This window comes from Lampetra fluviatilis, chromosome 25, assembly GCF_964198595.1.
Source record: "Lampetra fluviatilis chromosome 25, kcLamFluv1.1, whole genome shotgun sequence".
In the NCBI taxonomy this organism is placed as follows: domain Eukaryota; kingdom Metazoa; phylum Chordata; class Hyperoartia; order Petromyzontiformes; family Petromyzontidae; genus Lampetra; species Lampetra fluviatilis.
Window position 1 is genome coordinate 9,043,980 of NC_136299.1, and position 18,824 is coordinate 9,062,803.

The window sequence follows — 18,824 nt, forward strand, 5'->3', positions numbered from 1 at the left end:
CGACATGACGTCACCCGTGGAAAGACAAAGGCGTGGTGCTCGAACCCCGCCCGCTCCCTCGAGCGGCTCGGCTTTCCTCGGCTCGCACTTGCCCCCAGCAGCACCGTTGCAAGCCTACCCGGGGGACCTTTGTATGTTGACACGGGTGAGCGTGGCCCTGTAACTCGATCGTGTTTTCGCTCTCGCCGTGGATACAGTGCGTCTGGACGGTGTGGCGGCGGTGGGGGGCTGTGGGTGCCTGTCATGACCCCCCCCCTCCTCCAACCCCCAGCCCACCACTCCCCCCATTCCTCCATCCAACCCCTCCCCACCAACCCCCCTGCCCCGCCACCAGATCCATCCGCCCTCTCTCTTTTGCATCTCCTCCACCCAATCCCCCCCACCCTCCCTTCCAGCCCACATTGCCTGCCCCCCCCTTCCCTTCTTCAACCCACCCACCCCCTCCTCTCCATCCTCCACGAATAATCGGCGTCCGCTGCCCTTTACCCCTGCCCCCCCTCCCCTCCCTCTTGTCACTGCCCTCTGTTATCCGGGGTTGACGTCACACCCCAAACACGCAATCTTTCCCCACCAACACCACCACCACTAGATTTGAAGCTTTCGTGACTGCAAGGATTCATACTCTTAGGGTCTTTTTTGGTAAAGTCACGTAGGTAAAATATAGAAATAAAATAATAATAAATAAATTAAATCACTAATTGATTTATTCTTATTTTATTTCTATTATTCTTATTCTTTTTTACCTACGTGACTTTACCGAAAAAACCTAAGAGTACCACCACTCACCCCATCAAATCTATTTCTGCCTCTCAAGAGCTCTTTGCATATCTCTCTGCATCTCTCTCCACATCTCTCTCTCTATGTGTGTACCCCACGCTCTCGGTATCCACGTCTATATTTATCTCTCTCCAGCTCTCTCTCCCAAAATAACGGCCTCTCAGTTTCTCCTTTCATACTTCTCCGATTCTCTTTCACCTACATACTGCAGAGGATTTAAACCAACCCTCTCCTTATCTCCACCGCTATATTTATCTCTTTGGCTATCTCTCTCACTCTCCTTCACCCCCCTCCATCCAAATTAATTTTTTCAGCTCTCTACAGATGTCTGTTTACCTCTCTCCATCTCGCTCTCCACGTCTGGGCCTCCCCTAGGTAGACTCGGCCTCAAATTAGTACCTTGGTGCGGTGTGTAAGCATCATCATTGGGGGAGATAAAGGCGACCGGGCGTGCCGTCCCGGCCTTCATAGGTGCTACTCTGCTCACAGCACTTGCCCAGTCTGTTAAGGCTAAACGGGGGATCTTTGCCTTTGTGTGGACATGCGTGTGTGGCAATTGCATGGGCAGCCGGTGGCGTAGTGGTTCGCGCACTCAGTGCTGGATTAAACCAGTGCGGGGCCTGTTGCATCTTACCTATTAACGTCATTCTTTGTCTGGCTGTCTGTGCAGGTACCTTGAGACGTTTTTAACTGACAAACTGTGGGGTTCACGTATCGAAAACGTACACAGATACCACGCCGTATGCTCCGGGACGAAAAAGCGCTATTCGTATTTCACATCTGTCAACTTTAAAGTACAATGAAACCTTGGATTGCGAGCATAATTCGTTCCGGAAACGTGTTTGTAATCCAAAGCACTCGTATATCAAAGCACTCGTACATCAGTTGTGATCACGTGACGCTCGGCAGACAAAGCGTGTACACGTACTACTCGTATTGCAAGACCTCGCTCGTTTATCAAATTAATATTTATTTTAAAAAAATTGCTCGTCTTGCAAAACACTCGCAGACCAAGTTACTCGCAATCCAAGGTTTGACTGTCGTTAAATTCACAATGTATTCCTTTTATACGCACAGGGTGGCGCCAGAGCACGCATCTGCGCATGCGCGAAAAAACCGGCTCCGTCGTGGTGGTTGCCCTAGCAACGCACACACGCGATCGGTAGGGGGAGGGGGGAATTCTCGCGTTAAAAATGCAACAAAAAATACACAACGCTGAGGTAAATTATTCAAAGTGTGATGTCCCCCATCCCAATCTGTGCACTTACTACGATAGGGGCGGTGGGGGGGGGTATAGCATCCCAGCCCCAGCCTGCCAAGGTGCCACCTCGGCCGGCTGGGCAATCTAGGCAAGGCTGGGGGCTCTTCATGGGACTAGGCCTCACAGTGGCACATTGTATACTGACTAGATACTATTATAGAGTCGGTAGATACTACTGCAGAGTCGGTAGATGCTACTGTAGAGTCAGTAGATACTACTATAGTCGGTAGATACTACTATAGATTTAGTAGATACTACTTTAGAGTCAGTAGTTACTACTATAGTCGGTAGATACTGGTATAATCAGCAGATAGTGCTATAGAGTCAGCAGATACTATATAGTTAGTAGTTACTAATATAGTCAGTGGATACTACGAAAGTCAATAGATACTATAGATTCAGTAGATACTTCTATAGTAATTAGATACTACTGTAGAGTCAGTATTTACTACTATAGAGTTGGTTTATACTACTATAGAGTCGGCAGATACTACTGAAGAGTCAGTAGATACTACTACAGTCGGTAGATACTACTGTAGAGTTAGTAGTTACTACTGTAGTGTCAGTGGATACTACTATCATCAGTGGTTACTACTATATCCTTGGTTCTTTCGGCAAAGTCAAGTAGATAGAAAACAAAAATTTAAATTAAAAGCAAAAACCTGCGACGTTTCAATCGCAACACAAGCAGTCTCCTTCAGGTGATGGCAATACTATTCTTAGGGTTTTTTTTGGGTAAAGTCACGTAGGTAAAAAATTAATAAAAGTAAAATAAAAATCACGACGTTTCGGAGGCAACACAAGCTTCCGGTTTCAGGTGGAACCATCACAGCACGATTGTTGTATCAAGTAAGACTAACTTGATACAGCAATCGTGCTGTGACGGTTCCACCTGAAGACGGAAGCTTGTGTTGCCTCCGAAACGTGATTTTTATTTTTTTATTAATTTTAATTTTTTACCTACGTGACTTTACCGAAAAAACCTAAGAATATGAATCCTTGCAGTCACGAAAGCTTCAAATCTAGAATGATGGCAATGCGTTCCAGAGCTCGATTCCAATGTCGAGGTCCTGCTGGTGGCCACGAGGTGAGGGGCTTCAGGAGGGGGTGTCCGTGCGGATTTACTCTTCGCTCACCGCTGCAGTTGCATTTCCCAATTGAGAAAATAAAGCAGAGGAATGCGAACGTAATGTTTTTACATGTTTTTATTATTATTATCCGTTGTTATTGTTATGATTTATACGAACCGCCTGCCATGCACGCCAGCGGTGCAACGCACGGCGATGGAGGCGAACGAATGCGAACCACGTGGTCGCAAAGGAAGGCGAGCTCACGTGGTTGCGAACGAATGGGAGCCACGTGGTCGCGAACGAATGCCGAGCTCACGTGGTCACAAAGGAAGGCAAGCCACGTGGTCACAAACGAATGGGAGCTCACGTGGTCACAGACGAATGCGAGCCGCGTGGTCACTCGCAAGCCTAGTCAGGAGGGGCGACGAACGGATGATGAGTGCGGGGAGCAAGAGACTCGCTCGCACACTCGCTCACTCACCCACGCTCACCCACGCTCACCCGCGCTCGGACACGTGAACGTAGACACAGACACACGAACGCAGACACACGCACGTGAATGGAGACCCACACTCATCGACACTCCAGATAGACACGTGGGCAGCGATAAAACAAAGGTCCCCCGTATAGCCCTTGACCAGTCTGTGGGGCAAGAGCTCTTGGCGAGAACCTTTGCAGGCCAGCACGTCACACGAACGGATGGTGCGGCCAGCACCACGCCAGGCCGCCTTTGTGTGTCACCGATGTTTACTCGCTGTGCCAGGTATTTATTTAAGGCTGAGTCGACCTGGGGGGAGGTGTTGACTGTGAGCGGGAATCGAACTCGGGTGGCTGGGTTTGTGGCACCAGTGCGGTAAACACCGCGCCACCGGTCGACGCGAACGCAGACACGGCACGCAGGGCTCACGTGGACACGTCGAACTTGCGCCGGTAGATGCGACGCGGACACAATGGAGCGCAGACGCACAAACACGGAGAGACACAGGTGCGCCAACGTAGACACTCGTGGGCACGCGCAGACACGCGCGGACACAACAATACCTGCACCTCGCCCACCGCCTACCTTCCTCCATCATTCAGGGCAATCCCAACGTGAACCTCCAACCCCTGACCCACAGACTTCCCCCCCCCCCCCATGTTGACTTCAATAAAAAATGAGTAATTAAATCCGAACCACATCCCCGCGTTGCTTCCAACTCAACCCACAGCTCGCCCCGTCCCTCTGTCCAGACCCCCCCCCACCCACCCCCCCAACAAAAATAATAAAATCAAAACACCACCCCTGCCCTCCCCACCCACCCACCCCCCCTGCCTCCGGCCTACCCCCACACAAAAATATAAACAGCAACACAAATCAGAACAAGTTTTTTTTAAAGCCAGACCCAAGTTTCCTTTTGTCCGTGTGTGCTTGAGCGCGCGTGCGTGCGCGCGCGTGTAGTGTACGATGTGTACGGAACGTTCACGTGAGCGCGCGCGTGCGAGTGTGCGCGTGGGTGCACGGCGGGTGCGTGCGCGCTCCCACTCTCGTGTTGACGCCACTCTCGCACCTTATGTACACGCGCACGACGTCGTGACCGCTTGGAAAAATGTACACGTGCACCCCCCCCACCCCTTCCCGCCCGCCCGCTCGTTCGTGGTCGCGTGGGTTTCTGCTCTCGCCGGTGTTCGCTCGCCGGCCGGGAGTCGAACCTTATCTCCGCACTTCAGCTGGAGAGTCTCTCTCTCTCTCTCCGTTTGGCAGCTGTGGGCGTCGTCAAGTTTTTCCGGGCCACAACAACAACAACAACAAGCGACAACAACGACGGGCGTCCGTGTGGTTTTTGTGTTGTTGTTGCGAGCCGGTTTCACACCCGACGAACGAAATCTTGCGTATCTATCGCTCATCATCATCACCCAGCCATGGTCAGTCCACTGCTGGATGAAGGCCTCCGCCTCTCAGGCTGACGGTGTGATCTCCCGCGATAGAACGGATCCACCGGCGCTCACGGGCCGGTCCCGTCGCTCCGTCTCCCGTGCGGGCTGGCCATCCCTCGGCTCAAGTTGCGTGTTTTGCGTAAATTCCACGTTCCTGCGGACGGGGCAGTTAGGGGGTTGCGGTTGTGAATCGTTATCTTCAATGGCACGGCCGGCCATCGTCGTCGTCTCCCAAGAACTGCCGTGGTCATATGAGCCGCGCCGCGGAAAGCCGGCGGTGACGATGGCGATGATGATGGAGGAGCAGGAGCAGACTCGACCCTGCCACCCCCCGACGAGCCATCGCCACCGTTGCCGTCGTTCACTCGGGGTCGTGGTGTGCCGTTCAAAAGCCAACGAAAACGTCTTCCATCCTCCTCCTCCTCATCATCCTATTCATCATCCTCCTCATCCGCCGCCTACTGAGTTCCACTCCAACCGGAACGGAAAAATTCCGGACGAAGAACAAGACTCAAGGGAGGGGTGGGGTGGGGGGGCGAGGGTGGGCAAAGCGGAAATTGGCCGCCGCCCCCCAAACGTGGTACGTCGCAGACCCATTTTTAAGATTCACTCCCTGGTTTCTATATTGAAGGTGGCGCGTGGTCTGAAGTAATCTCCCGTTTGCGGCCCTGAGCCGGTGGCAGGAAATTCCAGATTCCCATGGCGGGCGGCGAGGGGCGAGAGTCTCTCCGACAGGACAACCGCCGTTGAAGTTCCCGAAAAAGTGGTGCTCGTTTTTATCGACTACCCTCCACCCACCCCACCCCAAGCCCACCGCGGAAAAGGGAGGGGTGGGGAGGGGACGTGTGAACCAGCGACCTCCCCGATAGCACCGGCCGCTCGTTCGCTCCACCGCCGGCCTCCGGCGGCGGTGCCCGCCACACTGAGCTACGCGCGGAAGAAAAGCGTTCGAGCGACGGACGTTTCGTGAGTCCCGTAGCGCCGCTCCACAAGAGGGGGGGTCGATGCTCGTGATGATTGTTGCTGGCCGCTCGACGCTTTTGGGCCTGAGCTCGGTGACGGCAGCAAACACGTTGTTTCCGCCTCGGCTACTTGCTGCCTCTGGGTGCTGCTCTCGGTGAATATCGTTCCAACTGGGTGCGCCACTGCCCACAACCGGCAGGCAATCGGATTGCCATCAATCTCAACCGTGCAATCTGAACCACGCGATCCCAACAGTGCAATCCCAATCACGTGATCCCAACCATGCCATCTTAACCATACAATCCCAACCTTGCAATCGCAACCATGCCATCTCAAGCACACAGACCAACCACACTATCCCAACCGTGCAATCCCAATCACTCAATCACGCACGCAATCGCAACCACGCGATCTCAACCACGCGCGCAATCCCAACCACGCGCGCAATCGCAACCACGCAAATCCATCGCTCCGGTCACAACCGACACGTGCCCCCACGACTTCCGCCACCACGTTCCACGCAAATCCTCCAACACATCCGATGATCCCATCCCATCCGACGATCCCATCCTACGATCCCCCGACCATCAGGTGTCCCTCTCCTTCTTGACGGTCATCTCGCCGGCCAGGATGGTGGCGATCTCCCCCTGCATGAAGGCCCAGGGCACGTTGGAGCCCACCAGCGGGCACTTCTCCCCGCTGGGGCAGTACACCTCGCCGCTGCTCGTGCCCTGCTTCTTGATGCTGTCGCGCGAGCACGGGAAGCAGAACTTGTGCGCCGCCACCGATGGGCACTGCACGAAGTGCGTGTCCTCCAGCCGCTGGTGGCAGTTGGTGCAGCACAGGGGGCCCCCCGCGCCACCGGCACCCACCGACGCAGAGTCCGGGCCCCCCGCCCCGCCGCTCCCGGTAGCCACGCCGTTGTTGTTCACCCCGTTGCTGCCGCCGCCGCCGTTGCTGCCCTGCGCCGATCCGTTGGCGTTGTTGGCGCCACCGCCGCCGCTTTGCTCGCCGGCCAGCCTCTTGCCGCTGCCGCTGCTGCCGGGAGAGCCGGGGCTGCCCGCCCCCCGCACGGCGCCACCCGCCGCCGACGCCGCCGCCGTGGTGGTGGTGGAGTGCACGGCGTCAGAGCCGCCGTCTTTGCCGGGCGACGGCTCGTCCTGCATAGAGTCGGCCGCCACCGCCGCCACCGCCGCCGACGCCGCCGACGACGCCGACGACGACATGAGCGTCGCCAACGCAGCAGCCGTTGACGACGACGAAGAGGAGGCGGAGGAAGTGGCGGTGGAGGAGGAGGCGGCGCCGTTGGTCCCGTTGGACGAGGCGACCGAGTCGGGTGGCGTGGTGCGGTTCCCATCGGACGACGACGCGGACGACGACGCGGCGGCCGCGACGCCGCCGCCGCTGCTCGACGCTTGCTGCTGCTGCTGCAACGCGGCGGCGGTAGACGACGAGCCGGGGAATGCGTTGGAACCGAGCGGCAGCTTCAGGGCCTCGCACGCCGGGATCCACGGGACGGGGGGGGGGCCGCGAGCCGTGAGCGAGGGGCCCCGGCGGGCCGCCGCCGTCGTCCGACGCGGCCCCCTCCAATTTGGTCGGCCCGCCGACGCCCCCCGCCGACGACGCCACCCCCCGCAGCCGCCGAAGAGGGGATGCCGGAGGAGATCCCCGAGTGGGGCCCGCCGGGGTCGCAGTCGGGCTCTGGAGAGGCCTTGCGCTTGCGCACCCCGCGGCCACCTTGGGGCAAGCGAGAGACACGGAGCGGACGTGCGGGTTACGGGGACGCGAGGGGGAAGGGGGGCGGAGCGATGTTTACACGCGGCACGAGGCACTCACTTAAGTCAGAATATTTGTTTGTGCTGGAGGACTCCGGTGAGCTATGAAGCACTTGTTCACGGATGTCCAGTAGGGGCGGAGCAGGGCAGGGCCAGGGGAGTCGGCAATAATAATGACGAGAGGCCTTTTATTTTTGTTCGGCACGGAACTCAATTTTTCAAGATCCGCAATGGCCATGAATATGTTCACAAACACACATTACATACACAATTTACATACACACACATTACATACACACATTACATACATACATCACATACACACATTACGCACGCACACACACACATCACACACACATTACGCACACACACACATATTACACACACACACATCACACACACACACATCACACACACATCACACACACATCACACACACACACACATCACACACACACACATCACACACACACACATCAAACACACACATTACACACACACACATTACACACACACATCACACACACACATTACACACACACATCACACACACACATTAGACACACACACATTAGACACACACATCACACACACACATCATACACACATCACACACACACATACACATCACACACATCACACACACACATCACACACACACATTACACACACATCACATCACACACACATTACACACACATCACACACACACATTACACACACACATTACGTCACCAAGCAGTCTGTAAAGAGCCGCGTGCGGTTGGAGAGCTGCAGCTTGCCGACCCCTGAACTCGAGGGATGGCCCCGGGACCAGGGTTCAGAGTTCAGGGTTCAGATATTCGTCGCTTGGCTCACGGGGGGGGAGGGGGGGGGGAAGTTCGCAGCGCGCTAACCGCTGCGCCACCGCTCCCCGCACCCACACAAAGACAAAGATTCCCCCGCATAGCCTGCGCAGACTGTTGGGGCAAGTGCTCTTTGGCGAGCACCTATGAAGGCCGGCACGGCACGCGAGTGGGTGGGGCCGGTGCTTGAAGAGGCACGCCCGGCCACCTTTGTCTCTCCGGACGTTTGTCGAATGTACGTGTACGGAGGTAACTGCTGGACGTGGATATATTTATTGCGATCGAAACGTCGTGATATTTAAATTCACTTTATTTGCATTATTTTTCCTCTCTACATGACTTTACCGAAAGCACCAAAGAATATTATACGAACGTGTTTACGGGCCCGGTTCCATAACACGCCGCCCTGTTTGTGGAATTGGATGTTGATGGGGCGGTGAGGTGGGGGGTGGGGGGGGTGTGAGTGGTGAGTCATGGGCGGCAGGCACTGTGCAGAGTCAGCATCAGCTGCATCAGCCGCAACAGCGTCATCAACACTCAGCCCGCCCACTCCCTCTCCCCTCTGCTCCATCTCCCCCCCCTTCCTCTCCCATCTCCCCCATCTCTCTCGCTCTCTCCTCATCCCTCTTTCGCTCATCTCTCCCTCCCCCACTCTCCCTCCCCCACACTCCCTCCCCTCTCTCCCTCCCCCACTCTCCCTCCCCCACACTCCCTCCCCTCCCTCCCCCACTTTCCCTCCCCTCTCTCCCTCCCCTCTGTCCCTCCCCTCTCTCCCTCCCCTCCCTCCCTCCCCACTCTCCCTCCCCTCTTCCCCCCCACTCTCCCTCCCCTCCCTCCCCACTCCCCCTCTATCCCTCCCCATCGCTCCCTCTCTCGTAACTCTCCCCGCCAATGACGTCACCCGCGTGACGAACAATGGCTCGGGTGACGTCACCCTCGACAGCGAATTCCAAGTGTTGCTAGGCCGCGTTCAACTGCGTGACGCCTACTTAGCACGTGTCCAGTTCGCTTTCGCGATCAATGTTGTGATTCATAATTTATATTTGGGTCAGAGCCGCGTGGGCCAAAACAAAAGTGGAAATTGTGTGTCGTACAACCCTCCTCCACCTCAAATTGCTTACACGCTAATCGGTTTCTTACTCATGCGGTCTGGCTCCAAAGATATCGGCTGTCGATCGATTTCTTTAAAGATCGATAAATCATCGCCATGTGCACGAATCGATTATTTCTTTAGATTCGGACGCGTTTCGTGACGTCTGGGAAAAAGACCCCCCGCCCCCGTCCTCCCTCTACAGCCCTCCCCCTAGAGCCCCCCTCCCCCTACAGCCCCCCCCCCGTACTACAGCACCCCCCCCCCCCGTACTACAGCACCCCTCCCCCCCCACCTCTGCAGCTCCCTGCTGGGGCTGCCCTTCCGCCAGCAGTGAGAGGTTCACGCGTGGACGCGTGAACGCACGCCGCGACAGGGAATGGTGCTCGCGCGGGTGACCACGTGGGTGACCACGTGGGTGAGAGAACGCGCACTCCGTTCGAAGAGTGACATTCAAACCGTGCGGGGAAGCGCCGTGGGGTCTTGGGCCCGGCGCGTCCTCACGACGAGGAGGGGGCGACTGACGGTGGGTCAAGACGCAGGGGTCGTGACCTTTCGACAAAGAGGTGGCAGAGGCATCGGTTTTGACTTCTTGACCAAAATAGTTCGCGAGTCGGCGTCTGAGTGCAGGGCCACTTGGACACAAACACGGCTGCTGCAGCAGCAGCAGTAGTAGCAGCAGCAGCAGTATCAGCAGCAGTAGCAGCAGTAGCTATACAGCAGCAGCAGTAGCTATACAGCAGACGACAAACACATTCTGGCTTGAATGATGAAGATGGTTGATGGAATAAATTGCGTCTATTTCGTTTTTCCATCTCCCCCCCCCTCCCGCCTTAGTTATTCTTCACGAATACAATTTGACTTTTGTATATGTTGTTGTCACCAAGACATTCCATATTGGCCCCCATTCCCAGCCACATTGAAACAATTATATTTACGTTAGATTGCGGGTGAAGATTTAAGTAAAAAACAAAACTGCTGCCCGCAAAGGTTTGCCGGCCTCTGGACAAGACTAACAACGGAGCAACAGCCAAATGAGAGAGAGAGAAAACCACGCCCGGGATAGAGGGAGAAGGGAGAGTGATGGGACAGGGACAGAAACAGGAAGACTTCTTCACAATTCTGTCAAAATCGCCTGGTTGTTAATCACGTTTGCCATAATGTCGTACTCGAATTGTAAGATGTCATTGTGGGTTTACTTTCCAACACGCCGGTGCACTGAAGTAGTAACCAATTGGCACTTTGTTTCTACGTGACAAACCTTACCAACTGGCGGCCGTGTCGTCGGGTGGTGGCGGGTTTAACGACACGTCGCTATTTACGCGATCTAACCCAAAAAAACAATCGTTTATTACACTATGAGACCTCCTTTACCAGTAGAAAAATATAGTAATAGGTTTTTACCCTTTTATCTGGTACAAAACTGACACCTTTATACGAGGGATCATGTTTGCAATAACCACAACACAAGCAGTCAAAAATGCAAACAAAAAGAAACAACTCTGATGATGATGATAATGATATGCACTGTCCTTGAAGTTGATTGGTCCACACCTGAGACAGCTTTTCTTAGAGCCTAGTCTCCATAGGTGTTGGACCAGATGACGCCAAAAGGCGTACAACTCAAAAACAGCGCACTATCACAGTATCCTTTGTTACGTATAACATTGGCCGCGAGAGCCCTCCCACTACGACCACGACCACTACTACCACGTGTTCAACAGAAAGGACGTCAACCGCGGGGTGATGGAGCGGGGCGGCTCGCTTGATGGATTGTGAGAGCCGTGGCAGCGCCCACAGCAAGTGGATTGATAGATAGATGATGGCAGATGATGACGATGATGGTGGTGGTCTGTGTTATTATTTCAACGCCGTACGTACTGGGAGCGGTGGCGTAGAGGTTCATGCACCAGGCTACGAGCCCAGTGACCCGGGGTCGATTCCAACACCGTTAGTGACAATTCTCTGAATAGGTCCTGGGCCTCCCCTAGGTAGACTGAGCCTCAAATGAGTACCTGGCGCGGTGTGTAAACATCACCACTCGGGAGCCAAATGCGATCAGGCGAGATGCTGCCCACCCAACCCTCTCGTGTGCCACCGTGCCGGCCTTCATAGGTGCTGCTACTCGCTAACGGCACTTACCCCTACAGTCTGTTACAGGCTACACGGGTGACCTCTGCCTCTGTGTCATTTATTTGAACGCCGTACGTGCGCGCTGCGACGGTGTTCGTTGCTGTATCGCGAAGGTGACAACGTCAGAGGTTGTTGTAAAACGAGCAGGTCAACTGTTTTAATGTATGAGCAGTGGGGGCGCAGGGGTGGGCCGTCGATCTTTGCTCCCATGTTACGATAAACTGAGAGAGAGAGACGTGGCCGAGTTGCCTTTCCCCCACGCGTGTGTGTGGACTTTCTCCAGGGAACTCTTTCTTGCCTTCTCATCGCACGCCACAGCAAGACTCTACGACAAGGCCAAAGCTCTAACCCACCCCCTCGCCGCCCCACTGCCACCAACATTTACTACGAGCCAAGAATGTCTGTGTGCAACGCGCGTGACGTCACTCCACGTCGGCCAGCCTCCTTCATTAATAATCATGAGCAGGTGACGTCCTCCACATGGACCTCCCCCCCCCTCATTAATAATAATTAGCGGCCGACGTCACTCCACATGGGGGGGGGGGCTAGGCGCCTCCTCCCCCCTCCTCGGCGTCAACTTACAACCCTCACTACAAAGGCAGAACCCTCACGTCACGTGATCTCCGTAACGCCGTTGAGACATCAAAGTAAACAATGACATCATAATGAACAAGGGATTATAACCTTAAAATGAAATAAGTCTGTGTCACCGCGGTCTTACAAATTGCACACGAATTGATGCAATGAATATATCACGTCGGGGTCCGCTTTTCGCTTGCAAGTTTCAGATTTACTGAAATACACCCGTCGTTCTTGGACGGGCAAAAGGCGAGTTAGTAACCTTTAACGGAATGTTGGGACAAGTGCTGTTAGCGAGTGGCACCTATGAAGGCCGGCACGGCACACGAGGAAGGATGCGTGGCTAGCACCACGCCCGGCCGCCTTTGTCTCCCCAGTGGCGATGTTTACTACAACACCGCAGCAGGTACTGATTTGAGGCTGAGTCGACCTAGGAGGTGCCCAGGACTAGTTGGCCGTGAGGGTGTGTGTTCAACATCAAGCCCAGGCCACCTTTGTCTCCCCAATTTCTGATGTAATTTTTAAAATATATCCGTGCCAGGTGCAAATTTCAGGCCAAGTAGACCTTACACAAGCAGATAGAAAGATCCCCCATATTGGCTTAACATGATTTTGGGGCAAGTGCAGTTATCGAGCACCTATGAAGGCCAGAACGGCACACAAGAGGTTGGGTGAACAGCACCACGCCCGGCCGCCTTTGTCTCCCTGGCGCTGATGTTATATACTGCACCAGATACACACTTAAGGCTGGAACAAAGACAAAGTTCTCGTTGTATAGCCTTAGCATACTGTTACACTTCTCATTCACTACTTTGTAAATGCAATAATAAAATAAACTAAATAGTTGCAATGCATGAACAAGGCCGTCTTGCTCTCAGCTGTTCTTTGGCGAGCTCACTGGACTCACTGGCAATCCAGAGGGCGCCGTTCCGACTCTATCTCCCGGCGTGGCAGATGGAATAACGGAGGGGAGGGGGGGATTTCCTAAACCCCACCCCCACACCTTCCGCCCCACCCCAGCTCTCTCTCCAGCCAACAAAAGTGACGAATGGATTCATCACAAGTTCGTCTAATCACGTATTGGTCAATTGGTGGGTCGCGTGTGTGTGTGGGGGGGGGTTAAAGCGTGGGTACTCACACCTCCTGCTTAGCAGCAGCGCGTTCACCGCTTGTTGTTGCAGAGTTTCCTGGTTCGAATTCCAGCGGCCGCCCTGGTTAATACTACGATGTGTACTGATGAACCTTAAAAATACTGGGCGCCGCCGTGTCGAGATGTTAACTACCTCGCCTGGTATGCAGGAGGTCGTGAGTTCGATCCCTACCCTGACGCCTGCTGCTGTATATCTGGAGTTTGCGTGTCTCTCTCTCTCATCATCATCACCTGCTGTATATCTGGAGTTTGCAGTGTCTCTGTCTCGCGCAGTGCCACTATTGTTGTTGGTTGCGCTTGTGCACAACAACCGCCAACGCAGCAGCAGCAGCATCACCAAATGTAATTAAATAATCGTTACGAATTCGACCAACAACAAACTCTGTAAACCACGAGCAGAATTCGTACGACCACGCCACTCACCCCGTGCCTCCCCCCTCGTCACCCCACGGCCCCCCCCCCCACAGGCGCGCCAGGTATTTTGTTTTGCAAGTCGTAACACGAGCAACCGCCCCAAAGAAATTTTGTCCAAAAACACAGAAAAAACCCAACAACCTGAGCAAAGTAATTATTCTGAAGGCCGCCTCCCACACACACACAAAACACACGCACACACAAAACACTCACACATGCACACACAAAACACACACAAAACACACGCACACACAAAACACACGCACACACAAAACACACGCACACACAAAACACGCACACACACACACAAAACACACACAAAACACACACACATGCACACACACGCACGACACACGCGCACAATATAAAACACACACACGCACACACAAAACACACACACGCACGACACACACGCACAAAACAAAACACACACACGCACACACGAAACACACACACAAAACACACACACGCACACGAGAAACACAAAACACGCACGCACAAAACACACACAACCCGGGGTTTGTTCCATGAAGCACACGCTGATGGATAATGTTCGTCTGGACAGCCAATAGGATGATGATGATGATGGCGATGATGGCTATGATGGAGTAAACAAACAATGTTTCATTCTTAGACGTCGGTGTTTATTTTGTTCAACCAGTTGTGATGAGTCTCAGGATGAGTCTCATTTTCAAGAGTTCCCTGGAGAAGAAGTCGGACACTAGGGGGCGATGAAAGCTGCATCCGCGGTGTGTGTATGTTCAACTGCGGTGTGTGTATGTTCAACCGCGGTGTGTGTATGTTCAACCGCGGTGTGTGTATGTTTAACCGCGGTGTGTGTATGTTCAACCGCGGTGTGTGTATGTTCAACCGCGGTGTGTGTATGTTCAACCGCGGGGTGTGTGTGTGTGCGCAAACCCAATTTAATAATTAGCAGATCGTTTCCAATGTGAGCTAGATGTGGCACACAATGGCCTACCCTTAGCGAATTAAATCGCGGGATCTCTTTTTAACCTCCAGCGTGAAACAGAGGACGCTCAGCACTGCCGCATGTATATTTATACGCGTGTGTTTAACGATTAACAGAGTACACACCGGCAGGCATAAGCAGGGCGGTTCGCTGTGAATGGAAACGTGGAACCCCTGCCACGTGAGAGCGCCTCTTCCTGGCTCGTGGTTTTTCTCGGGGAACTTCGGATTTTTGCCCCTCCTCCCCCTTCACGTGCATTGTCAGCGTTAAGACGTCAGAATTCCCCCCGAGTCACATCACCAACTACAACAAACCGCCATTCGCCACGAGGTTGCGGTGATGACGACCCGGCGCTCGTGCCAGGCTAGGTGCACTTTAAGTGCCACGTGTAGCGTCGAACGCCCGCTGGCAGGAGGTCACGGGCCAGACCCAGGTGCCATGGGTTGACCGACTGAGATGACTGTGCAGAATCAGAATATGTATTCGTACTGGAGGAATCCGATGAGCTGCAAAGCTCTTTTGCCGGAGATGCCCCCGACTGTGCCAACTTGCTGCGTCTTGAGCCGCCCGGTGCTCCGCTCGTTGTTGTCACACCGCAAGCTATCTCACGGCGCGGCAGTAACACAAACCCGGCAAGTTGATCACATTCATCAACTTCAAAGCGGCGAGTGACGGGAATTCCACGTTCTTATGGCGGGGACGGCAGACGGCTGTTTGGTGAGTTATCCGGCGTGTGTGTGTGTGCGTGTGCGATTCGGGCCGTGCCACGCGTGTTGTTCGGCACGATGCGAATTGCTGCAGAATTGATACCCTCCGGTTCCTGAACAAGCTCCCCAGCACGCGTTACGAAACGTCGGACAACGTACCAAAAAAAAACCCAACGACACTCCGACAGGCAAGCAGAACGAAAGCGAAGAGAGCCGTGCTGATCGCTCGCCGCAACCGCGACAATCGACGAAACTCAAAGCAACTAAAAAATATAATTAGTCGACGTTTCGGGCAACGTCCCTTCTTTCATGGCACGCAGAGGAGCCACCGCTGGACTGTATCGAAACCGGTCCGGCGTGTTGCTCGCACTGAACCGGTGCGATCCCAGAAGGCCGTGATTGCCTCTACAATACTTCGTTTTTTGTGTAGCGTTTGTCAACGTGGAGAGACACGTGTGTGGAGATAACGATAATAATAAGAAGAGGAAAATCAAACCCCGATGGCTCATCTGTTGTTGTTCAAGTGGTGTTCAGTCTCCGCAAGCAGCAGGACCGTTCAGCCCACGGAGTCCACGGGGACACGGGTGGAGTAGAAACGACTCCAGGTGGAGATCCCCCTACCCCCCCTACCCCCCCCCCCATCACTGCACTGTACTGGAAATTCTACATTCCTCTGACGGTGGTGATTCGAGCCCCTGGGGAATCGTCAGCGGTGAACGGTAGAATGTCAAAGAGTGGTATCTGTCCATCTCGCACGGAACAAAAGACAAAGATCTCCCTCCCCACCGTGTAGGCTTCACGTACTGTTGGGGCAAGTGCTGTTAGCGGGTACAGCACCTATGAAGGCCCGCACGGCACACGAGGGGTGGTGGAGTGGCCGGCACCACGCCCGGCCGCATTTCTCTCCCCAGTGGCGATGTTTACACACCGCAGCAGGTACTCATTTGAGGCTGAGTCAACCCAGGGGATGCCCAGGACCGATATCGGATAACCGTCACCGGTTTTGGCCGTGAGCGGGAATCGAACCCGGGTCGCCAGGTTCGGAGCGCAGCGCGCTAAGCGCTCCACCACCGCTCCACTACCGCACACAAAACAAAGACAAAGATCCCCCCCACGGTGTAGCCTTAACATGCTGTTTGGGGCAAGTGCTGTTAGCGAGCAGCAGCACCTATGCAGGCCCACAGACACCGTCACGCCGAGACACGTTCTCGCTCTCACAGCATCAACACCGCTCTCCCTCCAACACTGCAAGGTCACCCGCGACTACTCCACCCACAATTCCATTCTCGCGCACGGATGGTCGCAGCAATGCGGTTCGGTGGGCTACATTCTAACGTCGATGGCTGATTCTGATGCTGGTCACTACAAGAGAGCTTCAGCAGAGCATTTTTCACTCGTCAACCCCTAATCAGTGCCCTACCTTATTACAGACCAATTCAGACCCTATTGGTCACCCCCGTGCCCCCTATACATCTCATCGTCCGTCCGACAATGGAGAAACACAAATAGATTGTTTTTGTTGGGTGTTGTTGTTTATGTTGCCTCGCATTGAAACGGCTGTACGCCGTGTGGGTCTCAACACTCGATTTCCCCGGACAAGAATACGGAGTAAAACCCGTGCGGGCGAGACATTTGAAGTGGCAGAGAGAGAGAAAGAGAGTTCGTGTCGTTTGAATGACGCCTGCCGCTGTATATTTGGAGTCTGTGGATGATGTCTCTATCGCCCTGGTCGCGTGGATTTTTCTCCGGGTCATCCCGGTTATTTTGTATCCCCCCCTCCTCCCTCCACATGAAAATAAATAAACCACTCGTTTAGAGAATTTGGCCACTCTAGATATCCACGTGATAAGCCAACTTCGTTGAGCTTTCATTTGTGGCCAGCTTGCTTCAGAACAAGAGCGAGCTACATAGCTCAGTGGGCCTTACCTGGTAAAATAAAAAACAAATAGTTTACATAGCGCAGACTGCTGTTGTTTATATTCTAAGGTTTTTTCGGTAAAGTCACGTAGGTAAAAAAAAATTAATAAAAGTAAAATAAAAATAATATAATACAATAATATAATATCATACTTTTATTAATTTTAATTTTTTACCTACGTGACTTTACCGAAAAAAACCTAAGAATATGAATCCTTGCAGTCACGAAAGCTTCAAATCTAGAATGCTGTTGTTTACTGTACGGCCCATAGCTTGTGGTAGGCACGGTAGCCACAATCGCACTGCGGGCTTGTCTTTCATGTAGATTTGTTTAAGTGTATCTGCATCTCAACGCCTTCCTTATAGCTATCTGCGCATCTCCGTGCGTCTCTCTGTAGATGTGCATCTTCTTGTGTATGGCAATATGTCACATGAGCTAGATGCAAACGTCGAGATCTGCCAGCCACAGGGCGCAAGAGCGACTGCAGGAGAGAGAGAGAATTCGTGTCGTTTTTCAGCTTTTCTCCTTCGTTCAAGAATCGCAAACGACATTTGATTTACTGTGCGGTCCCAGAGTTTGGATTGCATGGCCACAGTCGAACCACTGTGGCTCGCGTCTTGAATAATTCCATTTATGAAGGTGACGTAGTGCAGTTCCGTCCTGTTGACAGATGCTCTGATGAGGCTACTCGATGACACACACACACGAAGAAGACACGTGCTCGCTTTCACAATCTCACTCTCACCTTGCAAGGCTTTTACTAAACGACACACATGCACGCGCACTCTCTTCTCTCACAAAGACAAAGATGCCCCGTATAGCCTTTAGATGCTGTTGGAGCAAGTGCTGTTAGCGAGCACCTATCAAAGCCAGAACGTCACACGAGGAAGGTGGGTGGCCAGCACCACGCCCGACCGCCTTTGTCTCCCCAGTGGCGATGTTTACACACCGCACCAGGTACTCATTTGAGGCTGAGTCGACATAGGGGAGGCCCAGGGCCGGTTCCGATAATCGTCACTGGTATTGGCCGTGAGCGGGAATCGAATCCGGGTCCCCAGGTTCGTAGCGCAGCGTAGCGCTAACCGCTACACTACCGCTCCCCCCCCCCCACACACACCTGTACACACAACAATCGTCATTCGCCACTAAGTGGCGGTGACGTAACCACGACGCTTGTGCCAGGCTATGTGCACATTGAGGCCACGTGAAGTGTCGAACGCCCGCTGGCAGGAGGTCACGGGGCAGACCCAGCAGGTGC

General features: G+C 53.9%; 2 protein-coding genes across 2 annotated transcripts in view; one reads left to right on the forward strand and one right to left on the reverse strand.

Moving 5' to 3' along the window:
• Positions 1–4,426: 4,426 nt before the first annotated feature.
• On the reverse strand, positions 4,427–8,097 carry LOC144941769 (uncharacterized). The gene has a single exon (XM_078868196.1). It carries the CDS (start codon positions 7,209–7,211, stop codon positions 6,573–6,575), a length of 639 nt encoding a protein of 212 aa, XP_078724322.1. The 5' UTR covers positions 7,212–8,097; the 3' UTR covers positions 4,427–6,572.
• A 1,423-nt stretch (positions 8,098–9,520) lies between these two features.
• The window catches only part of LOC144941621 (uncharacterized), a 14,677-nt gene continuing 5,373 nt past the window's right edge, over positions 9,521–18,824 (forward strand). Inside the window, exon 1 of the mRNA XM_078867940.1 lies at positions 9,521–9,529. Within this exon, the coding sequence (XP_078724066.1) occupies positions 9,521–9,529 (9 nt within the window). The remainder of the gene's footprint in view (positions 9,530–18,824) is intronic.

Excerpts from the sequence above, each read along its gene's own strand:
- LOC144941769 (XM_078868196.1), bottom strand. The coding sequence starts at position 7,211 with ATGTCGTCGTCGGCGTCGTCGGCGGCGTCGGCGGCGGTGGCGGCGGTG.